This window comes from Oncorhynchus kisutch, linkage group LG6 (genome assembly GCF_002021735.2).
Source record: "Oncorhynchus kisutch isolate 150728-3 linkage group LG6, Okis_V2, whole genome shotgun sequence".
NCBI classification, from domain to species: domain Eukaryota; kingdom Metazoa; phylum Chordata; class Actinopteri; order Salmoniformes; family Salmonidae; genus Oncorhynchus; species Oncorhynchus kisutch.
Genome location: NC_034179.2, coordinates 20,329,591 through 20,352,072, shown reverse-complemented (window position 1 = coordinate 20,352,072; position 22,482 = coordinate 20,329,591). Strand labels below are relative to the sequence as shown.

The 22,482-nt window shown below is 42.3% G+C and overlaps 1 protein-coding gene across 1 annotated transcript; it reads right to left on the bottom strand.

Moving 5' to 3' along the window:
- Positions 1-10: 10 nt before the first annotated feature.
- LOC109892064 (excitatory amino acid transporter 1-like) lies at positions 11-20,539 on the bottom strand. The gene is made up of 10 exons (XM_020484481.2): positions 19,037-20,539; positions 17,875-18,014; positions 17,497-17,634; positions 10,828-11,032; positions 10,663-10,705; positions 4,028-4,299; positions 3,072-3,305; positions 2,603-2,797; positions 2,333-2,467; positions 11-1,487 (listed from the first exon to the last, which is right to left on the bottom strand). Exons 2-10 carry the CDS (start codon positions 18,011-18,013, stop codon positions 1,283-1,285), a joined length of 1,566 nt encoding a protein of 521 aa, XP_020340070.1. The 5' UTR covers position 18,014; positions 19,037-20,539; the 3' UTR covers positions 11-1,282.
- Positions 20,540-22,482: the final 1,943 nt, after the last annotated feature.

Here is a 22,482-nt window from a genome sequence, read left to right as displayed (position 1 = left end):
CAAACATTGCTTCCTTTTTACATTTTATTCAAAATGTTATTCACCAAAGACAAATCTACCAGTCCATTTAGTTCCTTTTCACCACAAATGTTGCCTTTACAGGAAGTGAACCATCATATCTCAAAACTTAAAGAAAAAAAGAAAGAAAATAACATATTTTCTAAATCCGTTTGAGTTAGTTCACACATACTGTAATTATCACGAACTATGTTCCTAATCAAGGCATTAGAGTGGCATTTCGGCCCTGAAAACAAATATCTTTCTGAATTGAGATTAAAGAAGACATATTCACGTAAACAACTATCCATATTATATAGTTAATTTACACATATAATCGACATACAATCACTACAAAGCCTTAAAAATATTAAACACCTGCTATGTTAAAATAATGATGTACTAAATAGTGAAGGATATTTCAAAAGACTCGTTTGTCTTAGGGCTGGCTACAAAATAGGGAATATATAGTGATAACAATTGTTGGATACATATATAGTGATGACGATTGTTGGATACATCTCGTTTTAACCATATTGTCAGCATCACAGCACCACCTTCAAGAATTTGATCAATCAAAATAAAGTACAAATACAATTGGAGTTGTCATATGCAACAGGATTATTGACAGCATGGAAAAAAGTTAATCAAATAAAAAAAATACACACCACTTGGGGATTGTTATTTAAATTACTGCTTATTTAACCCATGATAGGAAGTTGGTTGTTTTTCACCAGAAACAGCTCATAGGGCCTCATTTCATTAGTTGTAGCAAATCAAATGTAATTGTATTTATTATGGATCCCCATTAGCTGCCTTCCTGGGGTCCACCAAAATTAAGGTAGTTATATACAAATGTGTTCTCTGTTGCTTTTTTTGAAGGATGAAGTCATTCAAACATAGGTTGTCCTTTCATAATTTTACAAAATTCCTTGGACATCAACACCCCATATCACTTTCCTCATTATTTATACCATTTACATATTCTAGGCCATGACTTAACACAAAAATACCCAGACAAACCATAAAACAGGTGGCCTATCTATCTCGTAGAGAGGTGGCGGATGTAAGTAATTTGATTGGGCAACTACAGAGAAAGAAACATTTTTTTAAAAGTTGGATAGTAAATAGAAAAGTTACTTTATGAATGACAAAATAACGAAGGAAAGGAAATATGGTAGAGTGAAAATAACTGGACAAATATGACAGCTTGAAAACAAAAATTAACCAAAACATTCCGTGTGTGTGCTTGCGTGTGCTTGTGTGTGCACTATTGAGCGTTGCTCTACATCTTGCTTTCAGTTTTCGGACGTTTGGCGTTTTCGTGGTCGTTTTCCTGAGAGATGAGCTGGTATGGTTTCTTCCTCTCCTCCAGCACAATGTTCCCCATCTCCACATCCTTGGCCTGCAGCTCCTGTCGAGATAGGAATTCCACAATGCCAGCCCCAATGGAGTCACCCAAGACGTTGGTTGTGGTACGCAGCCGATCACTACAATCCAGGAATAACGTAAGAAGAAAAAGCTTAACCAGGGTGAAGGAGTCATATACAGTGGGAGGAGTCATATACAGTGGGAGGAGTCATATACAGTGGGAGGAGAGACCGAGGTCGAGAGGGGTGGCGGGACATACAGTTTTTAAAAGAAAACCCCAGCCTATGTCCACTGGGACGTTTGGTCATGTTATATTGAACAGGTCAAGAGATTTACCTATTTCCTGCTTTTGATTAAAAGGTAAACTAACATCTTTAGATTACTCATAGTCAAACGAATGCAGAGGGGAAATAGTCAACAGCATTATCAGCAGAGACAATTCCAATATATCCTGTTAAAGAGTAGTCAGAACACTCCCTATAGGCTCTCTCATATTCTAATCACTGTGAGAAACATCCATGTTTTCATTAAATGAGGCTTTGACTCTGTCTGCACATTCCATCCCTCCTAGTTTATGGAGAAGGATTTATGGAGAGGATTTTTTTCTCACTACCCAATTAGCTGTGTAATTTCTGGGAAGGGAATTCTAATTGAAATCATTAATTTGGGCAACCTAATTATGTTTCTATGTTAAAACTAAAAAAAAATGCAATTCCAAAAAGTGGAGCAAGACCCGAGGGATAGTACAAGTGTGTCACTAGGGTTGTAGTTGATTAAAAAAAAGGATGTTCGACCTTTAAAATGAAAGATAAATGGTTTGCGTTTCAGTTCCAGTCATTATACAATTTGTATACTATACACAATAAGTAGTGTGCGTATATTTGCACCATAATCAATTTAGCATTATTCAAATATAATTTATCTATTCTCATGTCTCAATCTGAAAATGGGAAAAATTACTCACAGGAACCAATCAACTGCAATGATGAGCGTGATGTCATCAGTGGGAAGTCCAACAGAGGTCAACACAATCACCATGGTGACCAGTCCAGCCTGTGGTATCCCAGCAGCTCCAATACTTGCTGCAGTGGCTGTGATGCTGTTTTATAGCACAAAATTATATATTTTAAACTCTTATCTTGATAAATCATGTAATGTAATTGTAATCATATCAACATCTTTTGATTCTGTAAACATAAACTTTAGCTTATTAACCTTAGATACTAATTCTTACCTGATTGTAATGATCTGACCTAAGTTCATGTCCATGTTGTTAACCTGAGCTATGAAGATAGCTGCCAGAGCCTCGTAAAGTGCTGTTCCATCCATGTTAATGGTTGCGCCGACCGGCAACACAAACCGCGTGATGCGCTTATCCACCTTGTTGTTTACCTCCAGACACTTGAAGGTGATGGGAAGGGTTGCTGAGCTGAGATAGAGACGGAGAGAGAAACAGATGGTGTTTGAGTGGTTGTTGTTTTAGATTTTTTGTATTAGATCTATTCATCATATTCTCCTGGGGTAAGCTTTAGTAACACTACTAACGGGGATGGTGATGTCTTATAGGCACAATCTGATTAAGAACACTCCTGGCCCTACTATAATAGGCTTTGATTTGACATGAGTCAGGGCCAAGTCAGGCGAGGCTACAGTGTGGCGTAGTCCGAGCAGGCCAGGGAGGAGATTAATGTAAGGGGACCAACCTGGAGGAGGTTCCCAGGGCTGTGATGAGGGCCTCCACCAGCCCCATGATGAAGATGAAGGGGTTTAGCCGTGTGATGGCGAAGTACAGGCCGGGGAGGATGATGAAAGCGTGGATGGACAGGCCTATGATCACCGTAATGGTGTACATGGCCAGCTGACCACCCATCTCAGTGATGTCATCCATCTCCACGATCTTCCCCGATATGAGGAACATGATGCCGATTGGTGCATACCTGTAGAGCAGAGGACGGAGAAGAGGTTATGCTTGGGAAGGATATGGTCACATAGTTAAAAGGGACTTATTTTTCTGTGTAATACTGTAGGCCTGAAAAAGTTAAATGTTTAGTCTCTCACGGACAGACATTTGAGAAATCATCAGTGCATTCTGAGAGTGCAGAGCGCTATGAAATTACCTTTATTCATAAACAAAACTTGGTTTAAATCTGTCAAATATCTGAATGGGAATATTTTGGATTTATTTGAGTGAACATGTCACTGGTCTTGGTTACAAAGCCTTGTAATTCATCTGTGGAATCATTTAGCATCAGGAAGCTACATGCCCCGAGATGATTCTTTGTTGGCCAATTATGAGATTGTGGTCCTGCAATTATCTCAGTAACCCTAAAGACCTATATCAGATCATGCCAGTTTATAGTTACCAGATAATTCATAGCAATACCTCAGCCAAGAGGCTAAATAAAGCCATTTGATTGAATTGAGAGGGAGAGATACACATAGTAACTCCCAACTCTACAGGCACTCTATAGGTAGACTTAGCATTTCAAAGCATAGATGATTAGATCAGGCACAGAGAAATCTACACATGAACCACATGCAATGCAGGGGGTTTGCATAAACACAAACACACACCTAATGAATGATTATTGGACCATCATCATAACACACACACACCATCCTTATAAAACACCTATACACACACACACCAACTACTCACCACATGATAATTGCCACCAGTCTCATGATAGCCTCATTGAGGCTGTCGAAGAAATCCCTGAGGGGCTGGCCCTGCTCCTTCATGTTGCCAATGATGAGGCCAAAGCACATGGAGAAGACCACCAGCCCTAGGGCGTTGACCCCGTTCACCGTGCCTGGGATAGGGATCACCTCCTCCCGGGTAATCTGCTCAGTCAGGTTGGTCAGGTTGAAGACCGAGTCATTCACCGTCACCGTTACATGGACAATTCGCTTCCCGTATTTGGTTTTGAACTGGAGGGAAAGAGCCGGTTACGTGAGTGATGGGTTATCATTGTCTTGTTAAAGTGATGATAGCATGTCATTTCCTTTAGTGAAAGTGTTACTGAAATATTATTTTTTATGTAATGTTACTGAATATTAACTCAGCCTCTTCATTTTGGCCTGTGCTCCAGTCTTCAAGTTGGATTTTGATGTGCATCTACTGAACATAGATAAGGTGTCTAGGGAAGGTTGTCAGACTTGTGCCCTTTCGATAGACTAGAGAGCAAAAACTCTAAAGGCACCTGCTCCACTCATCACAGCCTTGTGAATTAAACAATGGGCCTCTGTATGGCTGGAGCAGTATTCTGTAAGCTTCAGCTGGATCTATGATGACCCTGTATGGGGTGAGGGTCCAGACCACAAAGTGTTGAGCTCCCCATGGACATGCCGACGCCCCCCACACCAACACAAAAAGCCATGGAAAAAAGGTTTAGAATGACAGGAAATTAGCTCAGACCTTGCCCGGGGCCCTGCGAAACTGCGGTACGCCATGACCCCCACAATGCTACTATTGCAACACTGCAAATGCTTCATTTGCAGTTCAGACCCCACTGTGTCCATCAACCATACCACAACAACTCCAAAACATTCAGATGAATAATGGAAGTGGGTTCTTTCTTATCTGCTGCTGGTGATAATTTTTTATTTACAGCAGAAGTCCAGGATGTATCACAACCTGGGAGTCCCATAGGGCGGCGCACAATTGGCCAGCGTCGCCCGGGTTAGGGTTTGGCCGGGATAGGAAGTCATTGCAAATAAGAATTGGTTCTTAACTGACTTGCCTAGTTAAATAAAAGGTTAAAAAAATGTTCATACAACTTTTATTTTTTTAATCAGATTTTGTCATTTGTTCCTAGTGGTCTGAATTTTTCTTCCAGTGTAAATAAAAGTCGCCCTCAGTTGTTTTAATTTTATGTCTCTTATGTAATGATTTCTCTCTACTCAGAAATTCCAAAACCAGAAAGCTTCTTCTGAAAGTGTCAATAGTGTCCATTCACAAAAAGTATTTCGCAAAACGTATCCTTTTTCATGGCCATCATTATTTCAACAGAACCATTTCCCGTGGCAAACTTTTACTTAGGGGTTAATCTGCTTATTGAATGAGGAAAGCGGTTTTACTTTATACCTTTCAGACTGGTACAGTTGAAAGTATGGATTATATCCCTCGCGCTCCACGCAGGCCAGGTAATAATTAAAACAGTCACGCTGTTGATGTGACAGCTTGAGAAGACGTGCCCGCGGTTCATAACAAACCATACGTCAGACCACGCACGGTCTCTTATTTCTTCTCGCAAAGTTATTTTAGCCATATTGCTCAAGTTGACTGCTTCGCTGCTCCCATTTTTCGAATTGCATTTTCCCAGGTCCCGGTAAAGCAGGGGTTCCCAAACTTTTTTTGGACCACGACCCCATTTTGATATCTGGATATTCTTGCGAGCGCAACCATGTGAAAAAAAAATGATGTAATTAACAGCAAATGTTTACTTTATTTGGGGCTTTGGCAGAATTGAAAAACATTCTAACACTTTTTCTGATTGGCTTCTCAACTCACCATCATATACTTGTAATGTGGGGCTGTGACAGTCAATTCCAAATTAGTCTGACATAATGTCTCTTATCCACCACTAATAAAATGGGTGTGCTTGATGCATGTCACGTCAGAGATTCTCAAATCAGGGGGTGTGGTCGACAGTGCGCACCTCATATCTGCTGTCACCTCCAACCTAGATCTATATTTGGTTTTAATGCAGACGATAGCACTGAATCCAGCTTCACACATATGAGCTGGTGAAGGGTACCATGAGGTTTATAGTGCTTTCAAAACAACTGGGAACTCTGGAAAAATATGAGCTCAAATCATGGCTTCAGTGATCTTCAGGTCGGAAAGTTGGAGCTCGAGAAACGATTTTTCAAAACGATTTTTCCCAGTCGGCTTGAATGCACTGATGTCCGAGATTTCCGAGTTCCCACTTACAAGTTCCCAGTTGTTTTGAATGTGGCATAAATGCTTCGAGGGAGACGGCAGGGTATTCCCTTTGAGTCAGGAACAAAAACTGCTCCGTAGTGACCCGTGAATGCATTCGGTCACATGACCGCTCGATTAGCTGTTCGATTTCACTTACCGGTATGTCAACTGAGCCAGGATCACAGTCAAACAGATTGGGAAGTAGGTCCTAAAGTGCTCTTCCAAGCATTGGAGGTGAGCAATCATCACTCATGTTGGACACATACAGATGCTGTTTTCTGTCAGTAACATGCACAGGCGAGGGAAGGGGGCATGGCTTTTGGAAGACTCTCCAATAAGAATTCTTTCCTCTGAATCCAGTGATTCGGTCACTCATCGATAGAATGTTGTTAAAAAAAAATGTTTTTTAGTACTTTCCAATTCCAGTTAGTCTTGTTCTATCACTGCAACTCCCGTATAGACTGAGGAGAGGCAAAGGTCGAGAGCCATGCATCCTCCAAAACACAACCTGCACTGCTTGCTTACCCCAGAAGCCAGCCACAACAATGTGTCGGAAGAAATACCGTACAGCTGGCGAGTAAAGTCAGCATGCATGCCCAGCCCCCGACAAGAAGTCACTAGAGCGCAATGGGACAAGGACATCCCGGCCGGCCAAACCCTTCCCTAACCTGGATGATGCTGGGCCGATCATGTGCCGTCTCATGGTTCTTCTGGTCGCGGCAAGCTGCGACACAGCCTAGGATCGAACCCGGGTCTGTAGTGACGCCTTTAGCACTGCCTCAGACTGCTGCGCCACTCGGGAGGCCACCCATAGAATGTTTTTGTATTTCCCCTGCATGTTTGTGTTAAGTTCGTTCAGTTTCCCAAATATGTCTGTTACATAGTCAGGGAGACGCATTTTCTTTTCATTTCACAGAAAGTCAGTTTCTTTTACATACATTGTGAATGACAACAGTCCCCTCTCTCAATGAGAATTTTTTTTCTAACACTCGATTACCATCAAGCCTCAGTATGAAATAGAACATTGTCATGCCTCCACATAGTTTTGCGAACAGGCATGCACACAGTGGATGTGGGTTGATAAAGTTTACAATCGAAGTTACCTGCTGCAGTATATCTCTCCATTTGGAGAGCATAAGCTGGGGAGTTTTGAGTCATTCAGTTAGTTTCCTCTTGATTGCTAACAATAGCAAAAATTGTTCGTTTAACAGTGTTATCTCACAAAGGTATTGATTTGAGTCTCGGTGCCTCTGCCTCCCCACACATTGTTTTTTCACCATATCAATTGTGGCCGGTAATATCAAAGTCTCTGCAATAGTGTGTGGATTCATAGCGTAGCGGGCCTAATCATTCACTGTGGGAATGATTCAAATGCAACGGTCAAGTGCAGCCTTTTCCCATGATCTAAGGGCGTTCTGGTTGAATTTGATTTTTTAGATTAGAATCATTTTCATTTAGATTTTTAAGGTTAATCACATTGATTTTGAGATACAAAGACAATATTATAATATACCTGCAAAACACCAGTCTCACCGTCAACAGTGAAGAGGTGAATCCAGGATGCTGGCCTTCTAGGCAGAGTTGCAAGGAAAAAGCCATATCTCAGACTGGCCAATAATAAGAAAAGATTAAGATGGGCAAAACACAGACACTGGACAGAGGAACTCTGCCTAGAAGATAAGCATCCTTGAGTCGCCTCTTCATTGTTGATTTTGAGACTGGTGTTTCGCGGGCACTATTTAATGAAGCTGCCAGTTGATGACTTGTGAGGCATCTGTTTCTCAAACTAGACACTAATGTACTTGTCCTCTTGCTCAATTGTGCACCATGGTCTCCCACTCCTCTTTCTATTCTGGTTAGAGCCAGTTTGCGCTGTTCTGTGAAGGGAGTAGTACACAACGTTGTACGAGATCTTCAGTTTCTTGTCAATTTCTCGCATGGAATAGCTTTCATTTCTCAGAACAATAATAGACTGACGTGTTTCAGAAGATAGTTCTTTGTTTCTGGCCATTTTGAGCCTGTAATCGAACCCACAAATGCTGATGCTCCACATACTCAACTAGTCTAAAGAAGGCCAGTTTTATCGCTTCTTTAATCAGAACAACAGTTTTCAGCTGTGCTAACGTAATTGCAAAAGGGTTTTCTAATGATCAATTAGCCTTTTAAAATTATAAACTTGGATTAGCTAACACAACGGGTCATTGGAACACAGGAGTGATGGTTGCTGATAATGGGCCTCTGTACACCTATGTAGATATTCCATAAATTTTTTTGCCATTTCCAGCTACAATAGTCATTTAGAACATTAACAATGTCTACACTGTATTTCTGTACAATTTAATGTTATTTTAATTGACAAAAAAATAGCTTTTCTTTCAAAAACAATAACATTTTTAAGTGACCCAAACTTTTGAACGGTAGTGTGTGTGTTTGTATGTGTGTGTGTGCTAACCTTGCCAAGATATCCTCCACTGACATGCTTGTTATCGAGACCACGGGGCACTAGTCATCCTTCGACTGTTTAAATCTCAAAATGAGTATCCCTAGATAACCACGTCTCATAGCGTGCAGGCCGTCTAGGAAGATTGTTAGCCTAGCCAACTATACGAAGTGAGATTCGAACTGCCTCCCCCAGGCATCCCTCTCCTCCTCTAGGACACTACAAGCTATCTAGCTAACCAACTCAACCTAGCTGCCACTGTGTGTTCTCAGCTAGCTAAACACTCAACCTAGCGGCTTACCAAACGACAGCCGTTTGTGAGTGTTTTTCATAAATTGAGAGCTTCGTCTCTCCCGTACGGGCTCGGGAGAGACGAAGCTCCGAAACACAACCCAACCAAGCAGTACTGCTTCTTAACACAGCGCACATCCAACCCGGAAGCCAGCTGCACCAATGTGTCAGAAGAAACACCGTGCACCTGGCGACCTGGTTAGCGTGCACTGCACCCGGCCCTCCACAGGACTCGCGATGAGATAAGGATATCCCTACCCTCCCGAACCCAGACGAGGCTAAGTCAATTGTTCGTCGCCCCATGGACCTCCCGGTCGCAGCCGGCTGCAACAGAGTCTGGGCTTGAACCCAGAGTCTCTGGTAGCACAGCTAGCACTGCGCCACCCAGGAGGCCCACAATAAATGATTGAGGTTGCTGTACAACTCCTGCCAGATTATTGTAGCCCTCTACCTTTACTGGTAGCTGCTCTGTTATACAGCTTCCGGATACTATTATATTAGTTCATTTGATTCATTAGTATATTTGCATGAGAATATATTTTTTTATTCACATTCTTAGCTGAGAGACTACCACATCACCATTGCTGGGCATGCATGGCTGCTCCTCATTTGGATTTGAACTACAAGTGGAAGATGGTCATGACCTGTTCCCCGCCTGCCTAGGCATTGGCCACCTGCGAGATGCACTCTCTGACCACAGCATTAACTGCACCATCATGCCTGTAAAGGTGAGGGAAGTGCAGCTAGCCTTGAGTTGAGGGCCTGGTTTTCACAGATAATTTGAGTCTCTGTGCCTCTGTCTCCCCACACATCGTTTTTTCACCATATCAATTGTGGCTAGTAATATCAAAGTCTCTGCAATAGTGTGTGGTTTCATAGCATTGTTTGCCAGTACCCATCCAGGGCCACCAAGAGAGGGAAAGCCCACAAAACTCTATATGCAAGCCTCGGAGCACTACAGGAAGTCAGACCAGCTGTTCCTGTGTCAGAAGGCCTTGCATTGTCCAAGCAGAGGTTTTCACACTGGGTTGTGGATGTCATCGCTCAGGCCTATAATGGTGTAGGACTCCCTGTTCCAGAACATGTGATATGTCACTCTACCAGAAGTGTCACCACATCCAGTGCTCCGCTAAAAGGGGTCCCCATGAATGAGATATGTGCAGCTGCTACCTGGTCGTCGCCCTGCTCGTTCTTAAGATTTTACAAGGTCAACGTCTCATCCTGCCACACCATGGGACCTGCCATTTTCCCAGTGACATTGTCGCATTAATCAGAGGTTAATAGTACTATAACTGTACTGACGTCTGAAAGGTATGAAGTAGAACAGAAGTTACAATTGTAATTATGGTTCTACGAATATCTGTAAGACCGTCAGTACTTTCCTGTCACTCTGAATCTTTAGGCAAGAAGATTTGAGACCGTGTGTGGTCTGATGTACGGTTTTATATGAACTGCGGGGGCACGTCCTACCATGCTGTCACATCACCGACGTGACTTTGTTGTTGTTATTACTCGACCTGTGGGGAGTGCGAGGGATATCATCCACAATTTATAGCGTACTGACGGTCTTCAAGGAATTCGTAGAAGTTAAATTTGTAGCATCCGTTTGTAGTAACAAAGTCATTAAATGCTTTACCTGCTGTGTGCAGGCCTGGACCATGTTTGGTGGAAACATGTTTCTGAAATGAAAGAGCATGATCATCACAATGAATGATCACAGGGGTACAATGGCACAAAAACAGTTAATATTTCCTCCACTAAACCCCTGACCCTCCTCCTACTCTAGTATGCAGCTAGCTACCTGATGAGATCCAGGAAGGCGTCGGCAGGGCTGATATCCTCTATCTTCGACTGTTTCATGAACTCATCCTTAGATCCTTTCCCAGGGTGGATGATGAGCACCACGATGATGCCTATGATGACAGCGATAATGGTGGTGGTCATGTAATACACCACAGCTCGCATGCCCATCTTTCCTGAAGCCTTACTGTCCAGTGCTGCCATGCCTGGTTGGGAGAGACAGGGGAGATGTTGTTTAGAAGAACAGTATTATCCCATTGTGCAACATTTCTAACATTTCTTCTTAGCAGTGGTATGAAAACACTTGAAATAGCAATTGCCTAGCCATATTAGCCTGCATTCGGGATAGCTCCTGAAGCTATGCTGATGTGTTGGATGGTGTTGGAGCCAGAGAGACAGAAGGGTGAGTCCTTGCTCTGGTCAAGAAAAACCCAATGCCCTAAGGCAGATACAGGAACACTGAGAACTGAGGGGCCACAGAATTGTTGAGAAGTGTCTATGCCAGAACAGGCAATTGTTGGCTGGTATTGGAACAGCAGGGTTCTCATATCTCATCATAGGTGAAAATGAGGTTGAACTCAGTGAACTGGGGCTATCAGGTGTAACATCAAGAGACCAGTGGCGACCCGTCATTCTGTTTTGAGCCCCACATTTTTTAGCACAAAAATTATAAATATATTTTCTTTTTTGGGGGGCTTGCCTGTTTTGCATGTTATTTTGGCATTAATACATATCAGTTCGCAAATAATGTTTAAAAAAATAAAATTGGATTGAGTTAATAAAAAGATGCATACAAACATGGTCTCTTTTTTATTTTCTTGAGTAAGGCAGCTCCAAATTGCAGGTGTTTCAGCCTAGCTCAGTGCTTTCTGTGGTGGTGGGGCAAGCCAGCAGAAAATACAGAGCTCTGCTCTCATGGGGACACTACATTTTCTTTTTTTTAAATTTAACTAGGCAAGTCAGTTAAGAACAAATTCTTATTTTCAATGACGGCCTAGGAACAGTGGGCTAACTGCAGAATGACAGATTTGTACCTTGTCAGCTCGGGGATTTGAACTTGCAACCTTCCGGTTACTAGTCCAACGCTCTAACCACTAGGCTACCCATCACCGCCAAGTCTATGAGTAGACCTCAAATTCTAGCCATTTGGGTGTTGCCATAGCGTTACATTAGAAGTGCCCATCCAAGAAGTCTCAAGGTCATTGGCCACAGATATAATTACGTCAAATCACGTTATACAGTTGCAGTCAGAAGTTTACATACACCTTAGCCAAATACATTTCATGTCAGTTTAAAAAAAATCCCTGTCTTGGGACAGTTAGGATCACCACTTTATGTTAAGAATGTGAAATGTCATAATAATAGTAGAGAGTGATTTATTTTAGCTTTTATTTATTTTCTTCACATTCCCAGTGAGTCAGAAGTTTACATACAATCAATTAGTATTTGGTAGCAATGCCTTTAAATTGTTTAACTTGAGTCAAATGTTTCAGGTAGGCTTTCACAATCTTCCCACAATAAGTTGGGTGAATTTTGGCCCATTCCTCCTGACAGAGCTGGTGTAACAGAGTCAGGTTTGTAGGCCTCCTTGCTCACACGCCTTTTCAGTTCTGCCCACAAATGTTCTATAGGATCGAGGTCAGGGCTTTGTGATGGCCACTCCAATACCTTGACTTTGTTGTCCTTAAGCCATTTTGCAACAAATTTGAAAGTATGCTTGGGGTCATTGTCATTTGGAAAACCCATTTTCGATCAAATTTTAACTTTCTGAATGATGTCTTGAGATGTTGCTTCAATATATCCACATCATTTTACTGCCTCATGATGCCATCTATTTTGTGAAGTGCACCAGTCCCTCCTGCAGCAAAGCACCCCCACAACATGATGCTGCCACCCCCGTGCTTTACGGTTGGGATGGTGTTCTTCGGCTTGCAAGCGTCCCGCTTTTTCCTCCAAACATAACGATGGTCATTATGGCCAAACATTTCTATTTTTGTTTCATCAGACCAGAGGACATTTCTCCAAAAGTACGATCTTTGTCCCCATGTGCAGTTGCAAACCGTAGTCTGGCTTTTTTATGGCAGTTTTGTGACAGTGGTTTCTTCCTTGCTGAGTGGCCTTTTAGGCCTATGTCGATATAGGACTCATTTTACTGTGGATATAGATACTTTTGTACCTGTTTCCTCCAGCATCTTCACAAGGTCCTTTGCTGTTGTTCTGGGATTGATTTTCACTTTTCGCACCAAAGTACGTTCATCTCTAGGAGACAGAACGTGTCTCCTTCCTGAGCGGTATGACAGCTGCGTGGTCCCATGGTGTTTCTACTTGCATACTATTGTTTGTACAGATGAACATGGTTCCTTCAGGCATTTGGAAATTGCTCCGAAGGATGAACCAGACTTGTGGAGGTCTACAATTATTTTTGAGGTCTTGGCTGATTGAGTTTGAAGGTATGCCTTGAAATACATCCACAGGTACACCTCCAATGATGTCAATTAGCCTATCAGAAACTTCTAAAGCCATGACAATATTTTCTGGAATTTTTCAAGCTGTTTAAATGCACAGTCAACGTAGTGTATGTAAACTTCTGACCCACTGGAATTGTGATACAGTGAATTATAAGTGAAATAATATGTCTGTAAACAATTGTTGGAACAATGACTTGTGTCATGCACAAAGTAGATGTCTTAATCAACTTGCGAAAACTATAGTTTGTTAACAAGAAATTTGTGGAGTGGTTGGAAAATGAGTTTTAATGACTCCAACCTAAGTGGATGTAAACTTCTGACTTCAACTGTATGTACAGTAGCTTTGATTGGACTGTTCATGTCAACATCATACTTTCAAAATCCTAGCTAGCAGTCATTATGAATCAAGTCAACAATCTACTGGCAACTCCTTTTTAATCCTTGTCATATGAAGAGAAATAATGAAGAGACTATAGATAAAACATATATTGGACATAAACATTACACAACAAGTTGGAAATCGCAAATTCACCAATGAGTGGTTTGGAAGGAATCAGTGACGGGCTGTGTGGTCCCAAATCTGCGGTTAAGGGGCTCTTTTCCAAGTTTAAAATGATAAACATTCAACATTGGCCATGCTGCCAATGAAGCTGTCGTCTGCTCACCGCTCTTCCTGCCCTGCATCACGCACTCCTTCCATCCATTATTATATACACCTGCCTTCCCTCGTCACGCACATCAGCGATATTGGACTCCCCTGGACTCACTCATCAGCTGTTATTACCTACCCTATATTTGTCAGTTCCCCAGCTCTGTTTTCCGCTTCTGCATTGATTGTCTTTTGTTTGCGTTACTCGTTTGCTGACGCTGTTCCTGTCTTGTTCCATGTCCATTCTACATTAAATGTTTTACTCCCCGTACCTGCTTCGTCTCTCCAGTGTCATCCCATGTGACAGAAGCATGATTTGTGCTGCGCTCAAAACAACTTATCTCGGAACTGCGAAAACGTGACTTCAGTGAGTTCAAGACAACTGGGCAGTCGGGAATAAACAAGCTCCGACTGGGAAAAAGTGTCTTAAACGGTCATCCAACTCGGAATTGTAAATCTGGCCTCTTTCTAGAGCTACGACCTGAAGAATGAAGTAATCAAGATTCAACCTTGTTTTTTTCTGAGTTGTTTTGAAAGCACCATAAATCCAGAGAATGCCAGACTTTGATGAAAAAATTTGCCCACAAAGGACCACCTTTGGTCCTGTTCAAGTGAACACAGCACAACAAGGTGAGTCCAAAAATGTATTGTATGATGCTGCATAAATGATGTAATATGCCAGGGAGATATGTTTACTGTAGCTAAGAAAGTAATTAAAAAATCAAATCAAAATGTATTTGTCACATGCAACGAATACATGTGTAGACCTAACAGTGAAATGCTTACTTACAAGCCCTTAACCAACAATGCAGTTTTAAGAAGAAGAAATAAAAGTAACATAATTATAGGGCAGCAGTAAAATAACAATAGCGAGGATATATACAGGGGGTACCGGCACAGAGTCAATGTGTGGGGGCACTGGTTAGGTCGTGGAAATTGAGGTAATATGTACATATAGATAGAGTTAAAGTGACTATGCATAGATAATAAACACAGAATAGCAGCAGCGTAAAAGAGGGGAGGAACAATGCAAATAGTCTGGGTAGCCATTTGATTAGACTATGGGTATGTTGTGTAGTAAGATGTTAGTAGCCCATGTGCCTCACCCTAATTTGGTCTATTTAATTTTGCCTACTGTTCTGACATGGTGGTGCACATGTAGCCTATATAGCCTGTTTTAGAGAAATGTCATCATTGAATATTGTAAGAGCTTTCACTGTCTGCTTATATGCCCCCTTTATTTATCCTACGGTTCTGACTTGGTGTACAGGGAGAACACTAAGAACGACCCACGTTCTGAATTCTGTCACTGTACATTTCAAAAGTGCTAAACAAATAGTTATCGACTACGTCCGTCTTAGCTCGCTCGTTAATGTCTTAATCGAAATGACGGATTGCGTCTTATCCTCTTGTACAAACTATGGCATAAGGGGACGACATCTCATTTGTCATTAGAAACCAAATTTGTTTAAGCAAGTTAGCCATATCAGCTATGTTTTTATAAAAAAGGAAGTAAATGAGGCTGAGTGAACTGTTTCACTGCCAGACAAGGCTCCGCTGATAGCCAGGTGCAGCAGTGGTAAGATGTTGGGACTGCTGTTGGGACAGCTAAGAGGCCCTAAGAGTTTGTGGGCACTGTTTGTCACGTTATAGTGCAATTCATGTATTGTTTAGTGTTGTGTAGTGGCTTTGCTGGCATACATCCCACTTTTTTATTATTTTTGCCAGACCAAGATGTACAATACATGCTGAAATCAGCACTGCAAGAGACTAATAGATGACCTCAGTGTGAACTAGTCTACTGCCATGGCAGTCACTCTCCTCCTATTTCTCAGAGATTATTTATCATCTCTCATTATTGTAGACCAGAGATTATCTGACCTGCTGGAGGATGCAGCCTAATACAAAGAGTCAACAGGTGTGCAGATTAATGGGCTGCCTGACAGTCATCTGACAGAAATCAGAAAAATAGCAAAACATACAGGCGAGTAAATGTATTGACGTTCTCCATCTGAAATTAGATAAGGATTATGGTTTGCTTCTCCCGACTGACATCTCTCAATCTTACAAATAGGCCATGGGTAAGAGCCATTAAAGAGAAAGACCTCTACCTGAAAAAGCGTTGCAATAAAGTTTGCTTTGGATTTTCCAAGGTGTCAGGGGCCGTTCTGGTGTGTTATACCAATTCAGTGTGCTGATGGAGTAAGTGTTTTGTGTAAGCGAGATGTCTGTGCTTTAATTCTGTTAGGGGCACTGCCATTAGACTAAACCTCCTCACCCTCCATTTAACCCTCGTTCAACTCTCAATCTCCTTCATCCCGCTTCCCTCTCCCACAATCACCCCTCTGCTGACCTGTGCTCCTTTCTGTGTCTCTCTCTGTTCTGTGCCTCTTTATTTCACTAGCTCTCCCAGTTTCTCCCTTTTTCTGTCTCTTCCCTCCATCCTCTGAGTCCTCAGAAACTTGTCCACTTGCCATGCGCCCATAACGACTTTGCATCTCCACATTGCCATGGAAACTGCAAACAAGCCTGTGTGACCACTTTCACAGGACTAAAGAAATTACTTGTGGGTTCTTTTCAGGGGTTACTACAAAGACGAAGGATGAAACAAAAATTGACCCCACACATCTCCTTTTCTGCCGCTCTCCACAGTTCAGTACTGTTTTTTAGTGTTTAAAATGTGATCAGAGAAAGGATTCTAAGTAAACATTCACTGCTTCTTTCAAGCCAGTTTGAACATTCACAAATTAGGTTAGTTTAAAAAGAGGTTCGTTTGAAAAGAAAATTAGATACAGATAAGCTCAATCTTACTTTGAGAAATGACTAGAGCTTGCTGCTGTAGGTCTAGTTTCAAGGTCACAGTAAATCACTCAGCGTTAGCATAGTGATGTCATTTATACTATACGTCATACCAAGCTAGGTCATATGGATCCTAACCTTGTTGAGGACTCAGGAAGATACTAGATGGTGTAGTTACATGTCTGCTTGTGTACCTGGGCAGTGGCCCCTTTTTTCTAGGTCGTAACCTCTTGTCCCACCACCCTCCAAACCACTTTCTGTATTTTGGTGCTGGGTGTCATGGAATGCCACAAAACAATACAGCTGTGTAGAAAGTGGCAGAGTGGCACATTGTGTGCTTTTATCCTTGTGAAGTGAAGCAGGAGGAAGAGGTTCAAGGGGGTACCCATCCCAAAGCTACCCTCTCAAACCCACAGGCAGTGGGTGTCTTTTCTACTGAAGCTAACCCCACTCCCTCCATCCCTCTTCCCTCATTCTCTACACCGCATTTTAATAGAAAATAAGTACAATGAAGTGACTGTCTCCATGCCAGAGCCTAGAGACCAATGGGAATCTGGAGAAAAATACTTTTCACACAGATCAAGCACAAGTTACAGTACCTGTGCTTGTGCCTCAAGCCCCTTTGGCATTCTCCCTTTTCCTTTGGGCCTCCACACCTGTCTTTCAAACACCACTAAATCCACCCCTCATCTGCATGCTCAAAACATCTAAACTTGCCTCTGGTGGAGGGCATCCGTATAGTGACTTGGTGTACCTGTGATTAGACTGGATACTAGCAGGGGAAGCACCAGCATCTGTAGCATCCTCATCAGCAGCTCTCCGGGGAAAGAGAAGTACTTCACCTCTCGGTAGGTCATTTTATAGGGACGCAGTGCAAAGCCTAGGATTATACCTGGAGAATCAGAAGGGCTGATTAGTGGGCTTGAAACTGCATGTAGAACAGAGGACAATGAGAGGCTCTGTCTCTCAATCACCTCTAGAATGAGGTTTGTAGGTGAGTCTCCCTATTGGATTTTGGATTGCAATAGAAGAGCATGGGTTTCAAAGTGTGTGGGTGTGTGTGCGTGAGTATGTAGGCCTGTTTGTGTGTATTGTGTATGTAGGCCTGTCCGGGGGTGGGGGGGTCACTCACCTACAATGACGGCAGCTACAGTAAAGAGCACGAAGGCGTGCTTCTTGAAGAAGGCCTGGACATCTTCTTTAGAGATGTCCTCCACTTTCCTTTTGGCCTTCATGGTCCTTATGTGGATGCCCTCCCGGATCCGCTGCATCCTAGTGTGGAAATACAAAGCCGGGGGAATTTCCTCATTACTGGTCATGACTGCAGACGGGACTAGGGGTGTCTCTCACACACACACACACACACACACCTCTTAAACACCCAGAGAACCTGAACCAATGGGTCGGACTGGACCTTACCTTGGTGATAGCTACTGGAGATAGATGAAATGACACATGACAATACACATGCAGTTGAAATGGCACATGCAGACGTTCACATTGACATTGCAATGCAGTTGATAAGAGGAAAAAAAGGATAACTTATTTTTCTTATCGCAAATCTTGACCATATGGTGTGTAATCAAAATAATGTACATAAATTGATATGATAAAATAATCACAGAACCTTGAGAAGAGAGCAAGTAATTTTAGTGTAACAAAAAAGCCAGCATTTTTTTCCATTATGAATCCATCCATGACAAGCATCGAAGACCCTGAACACAGGAAGCATGGAACCCTGCAGGTGCAGATCTGCATCCATAATACACCATGGCAAATCATTAGTCTATCCTGGAGGATTATAAATACAAAAACTCATGCACACCAGAATAATGGAATAACAAAAAACCAATATTTTTGTGCTTTCTTTAAAAAAACATTACTCTTAGAGGAAGTGTTTGTGCCCTCATACATTTAATAGATGCCCCATCATGCATTAAAGAAACTTAACAGAAAGCACCTTACAGCTCTGTATGTTCTCATTGGAAAGGCACAATTTGTCAATCAGTTGTTTGATTGAAAATGCCAGTTGGCAACACTCTGAACAAACTGCACATTTATATACAAAGATTTTGTTTGCATTTCAATTAATGTAAATTATGTGGACATGTTACTATGGATAGTGTAAAATGTAATGAAAATCGGAACAAAGGATGAGACCTTTCATGCGTGGCCACAACAGTATGTACCCCTGATATACAGATACAACAACACAAGGTCCACACAGACCTGGCCATTCCCTTGCTCAACAACTCTCAGTTGTTAGGAACTTCAAGAAAACCAAAACAACTGACCTTCACCAGTGTAGATGTTCCTTCTTTAGACAAACTCCTATTCCTGACGATGCTCAGGGTTATCCTCAGCCTGAGGACAGGTCAGGCAGGCAGGGAGCAGCAGTGGGTCCGTCAAGAAGGCAGAGAAGGGAGGAGAGATGGAGACTGGGAGATGGAGTGAGAGATGGGCACACAGAATGGTAGATGTGCGTATATGTTCTCTTAAGACGACTGAAGCAATCCCTCATACTCCCATTCTCTGAAGAGGGAGGAGACTTTAAAACTCAGAGAGGGAGGAGGCGGCAGTGAGGGGAGATGATATCCCTTCCTTTTTATTGTTTTTCTATTCATTTTACACTGTTTCAGTTGACACACTCACTCTGATTTGGGGAATGTTATGTACCTAACTCATTCCAATGAGACTGCCCTCAGTGATGCTCAGAAAGCAGAAGTGAGTAAGAGTGGACAGTAGGCTATTCCTTATACACTCTTAGAAGAAAAAAGGTGCTATCTAGAACTCAAAAGGGTTGCTTTCTCATGCAAACTGCTGCATTTTACTCAGAACACAAATCTTTCATCTCCACTTACCTCTCACTACGCCTCTTCTCGCTCTCCCCTGCTCTCCTCCTCCCACCTATAGTTTCCTTTCCCCATCTTCCCTCCTCCCCATCCTCTCCGCTGGGCTAGTTATCCCTCACTGGGGTGCTTCAGATAAAGCCTGTGGACCCGTAGGCGAGCTCTGCTCCAGCCCAATGTGGTAGGGCTCTCTCCCTCTGCTTCAGTGTAACTTCAGCCCAAGGTGGTAGGACTGTCACCCTCTGCTTCAGTGTAACCTCAGCCCAAGGTGGTAGGACTGTCACCCTCTGCTTCAGTGTAACCTCAGCCCAAGGTGGTAGGACTGTCACCCTCTGCTTCAGTGTAACTTCAGCCCAAGGTGGTAGGACTGTCACCCTCTGCTTCAGTGTAACCTCAGCCCAAGGTGGTAGGACTGTCACCCTCTGCTTCAGTGTAACCTCAGCCCAAGGTGGTAGGACTGTCACCCTCTGCTTCAGTGTAACCTCAGCCCAAGGTGGTAGGACTGTCACCCTCTGCTTCAGTGTAACCTTTCCCACAGTCCTGACAAACAGGACTTTCATCAGCAGCAGTGATGTTGCTGGTGAAGGAAGCCCTGGATCTGACTGTCAGTGTCTGGTGCTGTAAGATCAGCATTAGTTCCAAGATACTTTGAAAAATTGAAAGATTATTCTGAGTGTGTCACAAAAAAATGTTTGACAACAGTGCACCATTTCAAATGCCCAGTAAATCTTTATCAGATATTGAGATCAATAGTAAAATCACCTCTACAACTCTAGAATCATCAAATACACAGAGTTAAGTTGGTCAAGCAGAATGTGTCGTTACTGTGGTAGTGGCCTTCTCTGGGACACGCATTGGCAGTCCACAAGGAAAACTCAATGAGGATCTAACAACTCCATACACATGGTTTTTATTTAACCAGGTAAGTTGACTGAGAACACATTCTCATTTACAGCAACAATGTAGGGAATAGTTACAGGTCAGAGGGAGGATGAATGAGCCAATTGGAAGCTGGGGGTGATTAGGTAGCCAGATTTGGAATTGAGCCAGGACACCAGGGTTAACACCCCTATTCTTACAATAAGTGCCATTGGATCTTTAGTGACCACGGAGAGTCAGGACACACGTTCAACATCCCATCCAAAAGACAGCACCCTACACAGGGAAATGTTCCCAATCACTGCCCTATGACATATTTTTACACCCTAGGAAAGAGTGCCTCCTACACCACATCCAGCAGCATCTGGTCTTCCATCCAGAACTAACCCTGCTTAACTTCAGAGGTAAGCCAGCAGTGGGATGCAAGGTGGTATGCTGCTGGTTTGGGTTAAAGGCTGATGGGGTACATACACGAACATGGCTCCCAACACAGTCTAAACAAGACTATGCTTGGTTCTGTGTTTCTGTCAAATCAAATCACATTTTATTCGTCACATGCGCCGAATATATACAGGGCGTACCAGTACCAGATCAATGTGCAGTGTAAATGTCTTCACTGATATACTATACCCGAGATCCAACTCAGTATCTGAACAGGTTGAATCCGAAATTCTGTAGTTGACCCTCAGATCCTGGGTCGGATCAGGCTTTGTAGCCACGGACCTGGGATATGTCTGAAAATGTGTGAAATACCATTCAGATCTGAAATTACATTTGAAGAATAAAATATCGCAGTTGGTTCAGGCAATAGCATTAAAATATATCTTCCGCCTGTCTGCCACTCTCTAGCTATAGCGAACTTGCAACATTATTTCAACTGGGTCCTCACCCTTTTCCACGCAAATGAGCTTGGAATTGACACAGCTGTATTTGCACAAGGGAGAAGGGTTCAGGTAGCCCATTTTCTGACATTTCCACTGGAGATATGGGATCAGCATTTTTCTATTTCACACTGAGGCAAGGTGGTTAATTAGGCCTATAAAGAAGGAAAGTGTTGGAAAGATTTTTTAAATACAGTGAATAACTAGTGTTATTCGCAGTGGATGGAAACACTTGACTTTGTGTGAGGTGATGAAAAAAACTTTGAGTCAGCAATACTATTAGACATCCCGAAATGTGAACTTTCATAGACCTACATTTGCGCTCAGGCCAGGTACTTCTATGCTTGCTCAATCAAAATAAACATTAAAAGGGCAAACAATTGACACAATGAATGTGCATGAAGTAGCGGGAGACAGAAAGCTCATTGTTGGCAGAGAGGTGCCTATAGTGCATCTTCGTGACACACCCCTTCCAGTATGGTGCCGACATTTTAAATTAGGCATGTCATTTATGAAAATTTGAAGCTGTAGTGTAGACCACAACTCAATTATTTGAAAATGGCCTACAACAGAAAATGCATGTGAAAAGGTTCACTGCCTGCCAGACAAGTCAAAACAATTGATGGCTTACACAGCAATCTGTTATTTTTTTTTTTTTTACAGGACCCTTGGGTGTCAGATGGGAATTTTCACATATCCAATTTGGTTCAGATCTTAATTTCGGTATCCGAGAATACCTGAAATACCTCGTACCACTTCAGGTTAATACAGTTGAAGTCGGAAGTTTACGTACACCTTAGCCAAATAGATTTAAAGTCATTTAATCCTACTAAAAATTCCCTGTTTTAGGTCAGTTAGGATCACCACTTTATTTTAACAATGTGAAATGATTAATAGTAGAGAGACGTCACGATCGTCGTATGAAGCGGACCAAAATGCAGCGTGGTATGTGTTCATGATGATTTTTTCATAAAAGAAAGCACTGAACACTGAATACAAAACAATAAATGAAATAACGACCGTGAAGCTATAATGAGAACTGTGCTGACACAAGCAACTAACATAGATAATCACCCACAAACAAACAGTGAAACCCAGGCTACCTAAGTATGATTCTCAGAGACAACTAAT

Bases quoted from the DNA above. Each gene is read 5' to 3' on its own strand.
- LOC109892064 (XM_020484481.2), bottom strand. From the start codon at position 18,013: ATGCAGCGGATCCGGGAGGGCATCCACATAAGGACCATGAAGGCCAAA. The intron at 11,033-17,496 runs GTACACCAAGTC...TCTCCCAACCAG, and splicing joins AGTATCCAGTCTAATCACAG to GCATGGCAGCACTGGACAGT. The intron at 3,306-4,027 runs GTGAGTAGTTGG...TCTGCTCTACAG, and splicing joins CTGGTGGCAATTATCATGTG to GTATGCACCAATCGGCATCA.